Below are 12,303 nucleotides of genomic sequence, written 5' to 3' on the forward strand. Positions count from 1 at the left end.
TCTAGCCTAGACAACAAGAGCGAAACTCTGTCTCAAAAATAAACAGGCTACACTGTCACTGCCACCCACATCCCATTAGCTAAAACAGGTCTCCTCGCCAAGCCCAAGTCACTGGGGCAGGATGTACACTCTCCCTGAGGGAAGCCACTGTAAGCATGGGGTGGGGAGGGGAAAGGGACAATTGTAGGCAAATAATCCAATCTACAATATTATCTGTGTTAACTGTCTGAAGCTATATGTAGATGGGGAAACTGAGGCCCAGAAAGAGAAACAGAAATATCCAAGGTTGCTCGGAGTCAGTGACTCCCAGATAGTTCTCCTTCCCCTCTCCAAGACCTCAGTCTATATCCATGTAGTTAGCATTTGGTACTTTTGAGTCAACCGTTCAAGCATTTGAATCCCATGGGAAGGACAAGGAGGGTGAGGAAGTAGAATCCCTTCCATCTTCCAATGGGGCAAACAGAAGCCCAGAGTGCAGAAGGATGCACCTGTCATCATACTGCAAGGTCAAGAGAACAGGGAAAGAAGACCAAGGATTCCTAAGTTTACCTCCACAGTGGACCGCCCAGTCCCTCAGTCTTGTGCTGGACACAAGAGGCCCAGCAGATAGAGCAGGGAATTTGCCATCTCCTTCCTGGGAGGAAAGTGGGAGAGTCAGGAATCCAGCTGTCTGGGTCCAGGGATGCCCCTTGGGATGACTGTCATTCCCTCATTGACCCCTTCTCCCCGCAAGAAACACTCATTAAACCCTGACTGCATACTGGACCCAGGAGAAACTGAGGTGAGTGAGGTGGAGAGAGACCCACCACAATAATGACATCCCGACGACTTGCGCAACATTTCCCCAAATTTTGGGCAATTTGAAGTGATCTTAGTATGTACCTGGATGCAGTGTCATGCAACATGGACTCCTGGAGGGAGAAAGTCATTCCCTTCTCAAGCCTTCTGATTACCTCAGGGAGAAAGTCTCAGCTTAGACATTTGCATCTTTTTTTTTTTTCTCTCTTTTTTTTTTTTTTTGAGACGGAGTCTCACTGTGTCACCCAGGCTGGGGTGCAATGGTGCGATCTCGGCTCACTGCAAGCTCCACCCCCTGGGTTCACAACATTCTCCTGCCTCAGCCTCCGGAGTAGCTGGGACTACAGGCACCCGCCATCACACCCGGTTAATTTTTTGTATTTTTAGTAGAGACGGGGTTTCACCGTGTTAGCCAGGATGGTCTCCATCTCCTGACCTCATGATCTGCCTGCCTCGGCCTCCCAAAGTGCTGGGATTACAGGCATGAGCCACCGTGCCCGGCCAATGTTTGCATCTTTAACCCTTTAAATCTTCATTGATTAAAACAGACTGGCCGTGCGCGGTGGCTCACATATGTAATCCCAGCACTTTGGGAGGCTGAGGCAGGTGGATCACTTGAGGCCAGGAGCTTGAGACCAGCCTGGCCAACATGGTGAAAACCTGTCTCTACTAAAAATACAAAAATTAGCCAGGCATGAAGGTGGGCATCTGTAGTCTCAACTACTCGGGAGGCTGAGGCAGAAGAATCACTTGAACCTGGGAGACGGAGGTTGCAGTGAACCAAGATCGTGCCACTGCACTCCAGCCTGGGCAACAGGACGAGACTCTGTCTCAAAAAACAAAAAAACAAAAAACATAGACTGAGTACAGGCTTCAGGCTCAGTCTTGGCAGGTGGGTGTAGCTAGGTAGAGTTTAATAACACTATTTAATATCATTTAATCTGACATGATTTACTTTAATGGAACTGAGCTGTTTCCATGGCATTTGTTTTCATAATTCCATTTGTGGCAATTGATCTCATTTATCTCATTTATAGTAGTGATATCAATTTTCTTTTGAAATGAATTTGTTTATATACAAAAGTGAGTCATTTAAAGAAAACATTAAGTAAATGGTGGTACAGGCAGCGTGCAACCTATCACGGTGCTATTTTGTAGGTATGGTGAAAATCATGAAAGAGGTGAATGACCGATGTTTGGAAAACTCTGCTGGAATATTCATTCTGGATGGTTGGGCTGCCTGAGGGAGAGGTCAGGGTCTGCCTGAATTGGGCATTTTTGGTGGAGGAAGCAGCATGTACGGACTGGTGTGAACGTGTTAGGAAGGGTGGGAAGCTCGTATGGCAGTGGTGCAGGGTACTGGGGTGATACAGAGGCCTTCCTCTGAGCTCAGGCTATGGACTTTGACTCCCAGGAGGAGAAACCAGGGGTGGATGGGTTGCAGGGAAGTGTCAGCAGGCCAGTGTTTATCAGAAGGCTGGAACCACCGCTGGTAGAGATAGTGCTGTCCAGGGGGCAGGGCCCCAGGCCTCCCATCGTAAACTCTTTCCGTTGGTCCCCAGCTTAGGTGCAGAGCCACGGATCCTAAAACAGAACTAGCCTGAGGAGGGAGAAAGAAAAGGTTAATTCCTTCCCATAATAGGGCTCTGGTTTCTGGCCTTGGTCTCCCATCCATGCCCCACCAGCTCAGCTCTGGTTGCCACCAAGGCAGGATTCCTCCGCCCCCTTCAAAAGGGCAAACTGAAGCCCGGAGCAGTTTAGGGCTGTCGTCCAGGTGCCACAGCAAGCTCAAGAAGAGAACCAAGGACTCCCGGGTCTTCTGTCATCCTAGCAGGACTCCCCCAACCCCTATCCAATTCCCTAATCCTGGCCATGGGAGGCCCTGACTTCTGGGGAGGCATCCTGTCAAGCTTGTAGCAATGAAGAAAATATTAGAGCTGGAGCTCAGAGAGGGAAGGCACCTGCCCTGGGCACCCAGGAACCATACCTCTGGCAGGATCTCGGCAATCCCGGCCGCAGGCGCTGTGGCAGCATCGCTTTTTGCCCGAGCAGTCTGAGTCCTTGTGACAAAGGTGGTTCATGGGGCTGAGGCAGCGCAGTTGGTCCTCTGGGCAGCTGCCCAGCTTCACTGCAACACAGGGAACTGGATGAGCTCTGTCCGTGCCCACCGGCCCTGGAGCTTGGGGCTTGGGTGGTCAGCAAGGTGGAGGGGGGCATTTACCAGAGACCCTGGGGACGCACTGGCGGAAGCAAGCTCTGTAGCAGCACTTCCTGGTCAAGGGACACTGGCTGTCTTCCACGCACTGGTCAGGCACCGATAGGAGGCAGGGCCCATCATCTGGCGGGCAGCCCCCCGATTTCTCTGTAAGAGAATCTCCCAATATTGCAGCTGGAGGAAGCTCACGGTTATGTAATAAGCGCTGAGCTGGGAATGACAAGATCTGAATTCTCCATCCCTTGCTTCTTGCCTGTCTTTTGGCTAGTTGTTGTTTTTTGTTTGTTTGTTTGTTTATAATGACTCCAAGCCTCAGTTTTCTGGCTGTGAAATGGGAAGCTGGGCTAGTTTGAGACTCAGATGGCACAAATGACAGGGGAAAATGAAGCCCAACATCTCCACTGTGGCCAATAAGGCCATGCCTGTTCTGGGCCCTGCCCATCTCTCTAGCCCCATCCTCTACTGCCCTTCCACTCAGTGCCTCCTGATCTGCTCCAAGCCAGCTCTCTTTGCAGGGCTCTTGCTCTGGCTGCATCCTTTGCCTAGTGCACTTCTTCTATACTCCATTTGCCTGGTCAGCTCATTAGGACTCAGCAGAAACATCACATCCTCAGAAGACCCTACTTCTCTGACCCCACATTAACTAGGTCAGCGCCCCCCCACCCCCCACACACACTCATTTCTTTCCTCCAGCGTTTGTGACGCTGCATCTGTTTGTCTGTGTCTCTCACTTGGCTGGAGGTTATGAGAGTAGACACCCTGCTAGCTTTGCTCACCATTGGTCCATATCACAGCACTTGACACACAGCAGTAGGGGCTCAGTGACTTGGAAAGAAAGGGTTTTGAAGTGAGGCCCAGCATTGCACGTGCATCAGCAGTGGCCAGCCTGGTGCACTGTCACAACCACAGCTGGCCACGTCTGCACTGTTGTGTTCATCACTGTTGCAAATGGCATGGTTTCGAGGATTGGGCATTAACTCTGTCTCCGAGGTGTTCCTCTGAATGGCTACAGAGTGTTCTGTCCCAGAGCTTACCTAACATTCTTCTTGCTGGGATTTTGGGCCATGTTCAGATTTCATGCACAAAGCTGGAAATCAGTATCTTCCTCCATGTAGAGGAGGAAATCAAGGCCTGAAAGGGGCAGTGACTTGTCCAGACCCACATGGGCTGGGCTTAGGACTCCCAGGGCCCGGCTCCCTCTGACCTCTGTGAGTCTCCACCCTGAGCTGTCTTTGAGCTGTAGGGGTGGAGCAGGTCCCAGGCCTTCAGTTCAGTCTAGCATCGGAGAAAATGTTCAAGAGTTCCGAGGGGCAGCTGGATCTGGTGCTGTGACTTTACCTCTGTGTCCGCCCCCCCCCCCCTCAGCCCCCTACCTGGGTGCTGGCTGTACACATAAATAGGCACCTTGCTCACATCCTACGTGCGCTAAGTCAACTTCGGCAGTCAGATCGGGTTGGTTTAAATTGAATTGCTGCCCCCTGCTGGAGAAAGAGAGGCTTGGCGTGGGGAGGGGGGAATAGTGTGGGTTTGGGGTGGTGGGGGTGGTGGGAGGGCTCCTGGGAAACTGTCTGAGGTCCAAGGTTTAGCCCTGAATTCACAAGTCCAAGTCAAAGGTGCGCAGGCCTCAAAGGGTGAGCCAAATGGAGCTGCCTGCACTCAAAGCCGGTGGAGCCGGGTGGGTCAGGCAGGGAGAGCTTCTGTGGCGAGGGGCCTGGAGCTGGCCTTGGGGAATGGACAGATAGGGCTAGGGCATGACAGCTGGCATTTCCAGTGGAAGAACTGCGATAGCTGCAATGTGGAGGTGGGGATAAAAGCCTGGCGTGTGCAGAGCCGGCGTGAGAGGCTCTGGGTGGTCACACTCACTCTGTTTGCCTGCCTTTCCTAATGTCCCTCCAAACCAGGTTCTCCACTCACAGATGTGTACATCGAGACAGTCACACACACAGATGGTCATCTGGATGCATGCGCCATGGGTGTGTAGACTTAGAGAGCAAAAGAATCGTATCCAAACATGGTTAAATATATACACTTGTACACACAGACAATACACATACATAGTCAAATACACAAGCACACTTAGATCTAGACACACAATTAGCTACAGGCTTAACAATAGGAAACTGCAGATAGTCAACTGTTTTATCTACAAAAGTAGCAATTTTACATGGTTCAACTTAATACACACACATATATATGGACATACATCAGATAGTTATATATATGCAATATATTTATAAACACATATAAATAGGCAGTCATGTATGTACATATGAGCTGGAACATAATCACTGTCATATACACATGCCTACCCACATAGATACATACACACAAATAGACACTCAGACACACACAGTTATGTATATAAATATATAGCATATGTGTGTGAACAGACAGACATACATACGCATACACAGTCATATATACAGAATCATATGCGCAGAGCTACACAGACACATATATCTTCCCAATACCACATAACCACTGACAGCATTTAATTAGGCACTTGCTGTTTATCAGGGACTATGCCAGGCTCTTTGTATCAGAGACACCCAGACGTTTGAGTGAGAAGGGGCGGAATGGGGAGCTCTTATAAACAGAGGCGGCTGGGCTTCCACAGGCAACAAACTGAGACTTCCCTTCCCTTGGCTTTGTCACCTTCCTCCATTGTCTGAAATTCTACCAACAGCTCGGCAATGTCTCACGGGAGAGAAACCAGTGGGGGACAAGGTGTGGTGAACTGGGAGAGAGACAAGTGTGTCACACCTGCCCATGCAGAGTGGCCCTGTGCAGGCTCGGTTTCTGCTGTGCCAGCTCTTTGCCTCTGAGCAGCTGGGCTGAATATCGGGGTGTGCTCCTTGGGAACACAGTGACTTCCCCAGATCACCCACTTATGCTTACTGTGTGCCAGGCCCTTATTCCTCCAGACACCATTTACTCCTGAGAGAGAGGCATGGGACCCCATTTTACAAGGAGTAAGTCTCCAGACCTGTCCTGTTGCCTTCCAGGAGTGCCCTGCCTGGAAGTCCTAATAAACTCATGCACTTGCCAATCTGGTCTTGTCTAAGTCATTCTTTGGTCTCTCAACTCCTTCCTACGTTGGGGGTGCATTCTCCTGTACAGTCCTGGGTTTTTGCTGTAATAGTTGGTAAGGTGAATCTTTCTGATTTCAAATACTTGCATTCAAATACCACATTTGGCACTAACTCAGAGTCAGTCTTTGACCTTGTTAAGTGGTTCCCCGCTATGCCTCAATTTTCCTCATTTGCAAAATGGGGATTAAAAATAGTCATGTCCTCACAGCATCGCATGGAGGAGTTATGTGGTGATGGTGCATGAATCACAGCCAACACAGGGTCCAGCCTTGGAGCTCACCAATGTACTTCCTTCCTCAGCCTGTCCCGTGTCCCCTTTCTTTAAGGCAGGGCCAGGGTTGCACAGGTGAATGTAGGTTGGAGTGTTCCAGCCCCCGAAGAGGACAGAGGTGGAGGCCTCACCCAGATCAGGAGTCACCTGTCTAGCCACTCAGCAGCCCTCCCTCGCCTGTCAGCAGGCCAGCCCCAGCCTTGTCAGGGGTGGGAATGGGGACAAGAGGTTGGGGGCGATGAGAGTTAGAGACAGAGCTTCCTCCCTACAAAGCCCAGATCCCAGAAGCGATACCCTCTCCTCAATTCCCAAGTCCTTTCCACAGATGAGGTGGTGGACCCACTGACCCAGTCACACCACAGCCCAGCAGGCGCAGACAGGGTCCCTCCCCATACCTGGAGGCACAGAGACACACACGGACAGGCACCAAGCTCAGACACATGCATGCAGCCATTCCTAAGTGTACGAGTGCAGACAGACCTTTGCACAGACAAGCAGGCGCAAAGACACACGTCTACACAGAGACAGGCACATGCATTCCGCGCCCCGCCACCCCCTGACATATAGACAGGCACAGACAAGCAATGAGACACTGGCAGAAAAGACACTTACCGATACCAACACAGGCAGGTGGACAGGCACAAATGTACACAAATAAAAACACAGGCTTCTGAAAGCACTAAGAATCAGGCATCCACACATACGCGCACGCACACACACACACACACACACACATGCCCCACAGGGCATTACCTGCCTTCCCCCAAACCTTGCTCTCCCTAGAGAAGTAGAGACAATCTGGTCCCCACAGCAGAGGGATTTCCCGCACTCACCTCCCTTCTTCCTGCCAAAGACAGCAGGCAGCTGACTCCCCACAGCCAGGAGGGCCCCCAGGAGGAGGAGGCTCTGGATCCTCATATTTCTGCTGCTGGCTCAGGGCCCAGGGCCCCCCAGATTAATACCTGCAGCCTCAGGGAAGCCAGAGAAACTTAGGAGAGGAAAGAGAGGGGGCGTGGAGTGACACCGTGCCTGCTTCATCTTGGCCCCACCCCCTGAGGGCCCGAGGCCTCAGTGCAAGGGATGCTGTCACAATAGCTGAAGACAGGGTGGCGGCACATCCTGCATGTGGGGGACTCAGATCCAGTCTTGCCTGTATTGGTGACTTGGGCTGTGATCTTGGGCAAGTCTTGTCTCTCTGGGCCTCAGTTTTTTCATCTCTATACAGGGTGAAGGTTGTTGAGTCAGATGCTTGCTTTCCTGGCTCTCAAAGATGTTGAAGCCCCAGCGATGTCTAGGCAGTGGGTAGAGGTCAGCTTTGAATAGCAAAGGAGTGGGGATTTGCAGAGTTCTGGATGCCTAGGAAGGAAGAAGGCATTAGGGTTAGGCCAGAGCTTGCAGCCAAAGAAGGCTGGCCCAGGTTGGCATAATGAGTGAGGCCAGCCCTGGCCTCTCCTCTTGGGTCCTGTGGATGGGAGAAAGACCACCCCGCCTTTGGTGAGATCACCAGTGGCTTCTGGAAGAACTGCCCTCTTCCTGGGGCTGGCTTGGCTGTCGAGGGTGGGGGAGCATGGCTTTTGGCTTGGCTAAGTTTGCTGGTCCCAGCAGATGCATGGCCACTGGAACCTCTTCTCTGGCCCTAAGGGATCCTGAGCAAAAAAATGTCATCTCATCCAGGGACCCCCACCTTAGATTTCGTATCTCTGATGTTGGCTCCTGCATTTGGTAGAAGAGAGGGAGCTGAGACTTGGCATCCTAAGGGACATCCTAAACAGAAACTCCATCGAAGTACATTCTCTCAGCCTTCCCATTTGAAAGACGAGGAAACTGTGAGATAGAGATGAGAGAGGACTGGCCCAAGGACACGCAGCTAATTCCTGACTAAGCTGGGACTTCCCACTGTGGCCTCCCCATCACCCTCATTCAGTTCCTGGGTTTTAAAAGCAGGTCAATACCTCATCTGATCTTGAGAAAGGAGGGTGATATTACAGGGCTTGTCTCACTTACCCATTCCAATCCAGGACAGCCCTGGCAGCAGGAAGTTCTTCCTTGGGTTTAATGTGAATCTCTCGTGCTGTCTTCTAAGCTATAAAGATAGGAGAGGCTCTGTCTTCTATGATCTGATGTTACTTTTGGAATGCTGGCACCTCCTTGGAAGCTTTATTTTGGAGGACAAATATATGAGCCCTTCCTTCCTCCCTCCCTCCCCCCCTCTTCTTTCTTTCTTTCTTTTCTTTCTTTTTTTCTTTCTTTCTTCTTTCTTTCCTTTTTTCTTTATTTCTTTCTTCTTTCTTTCTTTCCTCCTTTCTTTTCTTTCTTTCCTCCTTTCTTTTCTCTTTCTTTTCTTTCTTTTCTTTCCTTCCTTTCTCTCTTTCTCGTTCTTTCTTTCTCTCCTTCTCCTTCTTCTTTCCTCTCTCTTTCTCTTTCTCTTTCTCTCTCTCTCTTTGACAGGATGTCGCTATGTCACCCAGGCTGGAGTGCACAGTGCCATCATGGCTCACTGAACCCTTGACCTCATGGACCCAAGTAGCCCTCCTGCCTCAGCCTCCTGAGTACCTGGGACTATAGGCGTGCACCCCCATATTTGGCTAATTTTTATTTTTTGTAGAGATGGGGGGTCTTCCTATGTTGCCTAGGCTGGTCTCTAACTCTTGGACTCAAGTGATTCTCCCACCTTGGCCTCCCAAAGTGCTGGGATTACAGGGGTGAGCCACTGTGCCCAGCCATGAAATGCTTTTTTTTTTTTTTTTTTTTTTTTTGAGATGGAGTCTTGCTCTGTCATCCAGGCTGGAGTGCAATGGGGCGATCTCTACTCATTGCAACCTCCGTCTCCCGGGTTCTAACAATTCTCTGCCTCAGCCTCCCGAGTAGCTGGGACAACAGGCGCCCGCCACCACGCCTGGCTAATTTTTTGTATTTTTAGTAGAGACGGGGTTTCACCATGTTGGTCAGGCTGGTCTTAAACTCCTGAACTCAGGTGATCCACCCGCCTCGGCCTCCCAAAGTGTTGGGATTACAGGCATGAGCCACCATCCAATGCTTTTTAAATTAAAATTATTTTGTAGACATTTTCCTGTGCTGTGAAATGTTCTCTAAACATCATGTTTTCTGATGGCTACATGCTGTTTTGTTAGATCTATATGTCAAAACATCACTTCAGTAAAGTTTTCAGGGAAAAAAGATATGCCAAAATATACATAATCAGTATCCTATTATGAAACATGGAGGTTTCCAATTTTCCACTTTCATAAATAAAGCTGTGATAACCATATTTTTGTGTACATTTTGGAGTCACATCTCTGACTGTTTTCTTAAAGTAAATTTGTCAAAGTTAGAAATGCTAGGTCAAAAGGCATGGTCATGTTTCCAGGCGTTGGATATATCTGGTCAAATTAAATTTCAGAAAGGAAGTAAGTGAGTGTACAAGAGCCTCCACCTGCCCTGCAATAGACCTCTATTGTTTTGTCTGCCCAGCATCTCTTCCTTTGATGGAACCATTGCCTCCTGACTCCTGTCATTCTGGTTGGTTGCCGATCAGCAGGTACTACTCCTATCAAAGCTGAGGGCACTCGATCCAGGTTACACCCACTGCACTCTTCTCCACCCCTAACTTGCCCACACCTTCATTAGAGTCTTGAACAGAGAAGCCAGTTCTCTAAACAGAACAGTCCAAAGCTCAGATGCTTTTGCTCACAGCCAAAGATCCTTAGTGGATATTCTTACTACATACAGGATATTTAAAAATAAGTAAATAAAATCTTTGCTAATGGAAAACAATATTTCATTTTAATTTGTCTTCCTCTTCCTCTTAATACCCATGATGGTGAGCATTTCTTCATATTCGCATACTGACTGTATCCTTTTTCTGTGAATTGCCTGTTTTTGTATTTTGCTCATTTTTGTATTTTTGTATTTTGCTCATTTGTATTTTGTATTTTGGGGGTCCTTTTATTTTTGAGTTATAAGAGCTGTTTATATATTAAGAATCTATTAACCTGTCATACACAAGGGGCAGTAGTGAACAGATGTATATTGGAGTTAGGCAGACCTAGTTTTGAATCTTGGTGCCATAGGCTCTATCTGTGTGACATTAATTTTGTAAAACCCCTGTTTATTTTTGTATACCAGTAGAGATAGAGATAATCATATATGTTTTATAGGATGGTTCTGAGAACTGAATGAGATAAGCTTGGTAATTGCTTTAATGCTATATTACAAATATTTCTTTCCTCGTTTTTGCTTAGTACCAAAGGATTAAATTTTGGGGTAATCAATTCAATCTTTTCATTCATATTTTCTCCTTTTGTTTTTATGCTAAAAGGGCTTTTTGACTCTGATGCCAGATAAATATTCACTATATTTACTTGTTATTATTTTGTGATTTATTTTTATTTTTATTTTTTACATTTGTGTATGTTCACATATTTACAGTTTTGTTAAAAATGCCTATGTTTGCATATAAAATATTGAAAAGAAAATACATCCAAAAGTTGGGAAAGGTTTTGACTATTTCAGATGTTTTTTCTTTATTATTATTATTATTATTATACCTTAGGTTTTATGGTACATGTGCGCAATGTGCAGGTAAGTTACATATGTATACATGTGCCATGCTGGTGCGCTGCACCCACCAACTCGTCATCTAGCATTAGGTATATCTCCCAATGCTATCCCTCCCCCTTCCCCCCACCCCGCAACAGTCCCCGAAGTGTGATGTTCCCCTTCCTGTGTCCATGTGTTCTCATTGTTCAATTCCCACCTATGAGAGAGAATATGCGGTGTTTGGTTTTTTGTTCTTGCAATAGTTTACTGAGAATGATGATTTCCAATTTCATCCATGTCCCTACAAAGGACATGAACTCATCATTTTTATGGCTGCATAGTATTCCATGATGTATATGTGCCACATTTTCTTAATCCAGTCTATCATTGTTGGACATTTGGGGTGGTTCCAAGTCTTTGCTATTGTGAATAATGCCGCAATAAACATACGTGTGCATGTGTCTTTATAGCAGCATGATTTATAGTCCTTTGGGTATATACCCAGTAATGGGATGGCTGGGTCGAATGGAATTTCTAGTTCTAGATCCCTGAGGAATCGCCACACTGACTTCCACAAGGGTTGAACTAGTTTACAGTCCCACCAACAGTGTAAAAGTGATTTTTGAAAGACATGCTAATTCTTTAATCTAGCTGAAGTTTATCTTGGTACAGACCGTGAAATAGGAAATATCTTTTTTTGTAAGTAGTTAAGCAATTGTCCTATGATCATTTAGTGAATAATTTAAACTTTTGCCATTGATTAAGAATTAAAATTTTATCAATAACTTGTCTTGTATGTAACAGGGGCTGTTTATGGGTTTTCATTTTTTTTCTTTCTTTTTTTTTGAGACGGAGTCTCTCTCTGTTGCCCAGGCTGGAGTGCAGTGGCACCATCTCGGCTCACTGCAACCTCCACCGCTCGGGTTCAAGCAATGCTCCTGCCTCAGCCTCCTGAGTAGCTGGGATTATAGGTGCATGCCACTACACCCAGCTAATTTTTGTATTTTTAGTAGAGTCAGGGTTTCACCATGTTGGTCAAACTCCTCTCGATCTCCTGACTTTGTGATCTGCCCAACTCAGCCTCCCAAAGTGCTGGGATTACAGGTGTGAGCCATCCTGCCTTGCCCGTTCTTTTCTTTTGACTGTTTATTCTTATGCCAGCACAGGCGAGCATGTATTGTGGGTTCATTTCCTGACCACTTAAATAAAGAGAATATTGCAATAATATCTGGCTAGTTTTTATTTTTTGTAGAGGCAGGGGTCTTCCTATGTTGACCAGGCTGGTCTCTAACTCCTGGACTCAAGTGATTCTTCTACCTTGGCCTCCCAAAATGCCAGGATTAAAGTGAGCCATGTGGATTTTTTGGTTTCCCAGTGTATTTAAAAGT

The 12,303-nt window shown here is 47.6% G+C and overlaps 1 protein-coding gene across 4 annotated transcripts; it reads right to left on the minus strand.

Annotated features, from left to right (window-relative positions):
- Positions 1–1,491: 1,491 nt before the first annotated feature.
- Positions 1,492–8,588, minus strand: WFDC5 (WAP four-disulfide core domain 5). 4 transcript variants are annotated; one of them, XM_054541368.2, is made up of 5 exons: positions 8,381–8,588; positions 7,210–7,732; positions 3,020–3,160; positions 2,786–2,926; positions 1,497–2,398 (listed from the first exon to the last, which is right to left on the minus strand). In XM_054541368.2, the coding sequence occupies exons 2-5, from the start codon at positions 7,292–7,294 to the stop codon at positions 2,394–2,396; spliced, it is 372 nt and encodes a 123-aa protein (XP_054397343.1). In that variant the 5' UTR covers positions 7,295–7,732; positions 8,381–8,588; the 3' UTR covers positions 1,497–2,393.
- Between the last annotated feature and the right edge of the window lie 3,715 nt (positions 8,589–12,303).

This window comes from Pongo abelii, chromosome 21 (assembly GCF_028885655.2).
Source record: "Pongo abelii isolate AG06213 chromosome 21, NHGRI_mPonAbe1-v2.0_pri, whole genome shotgun sequence".
In the NCBI taxonomy this organism is placed as follows: Eukaryota; Metazoa; Chordata; class Mammalia; order Primates; family Hominidae; genus Pongo; species Pongo abelii.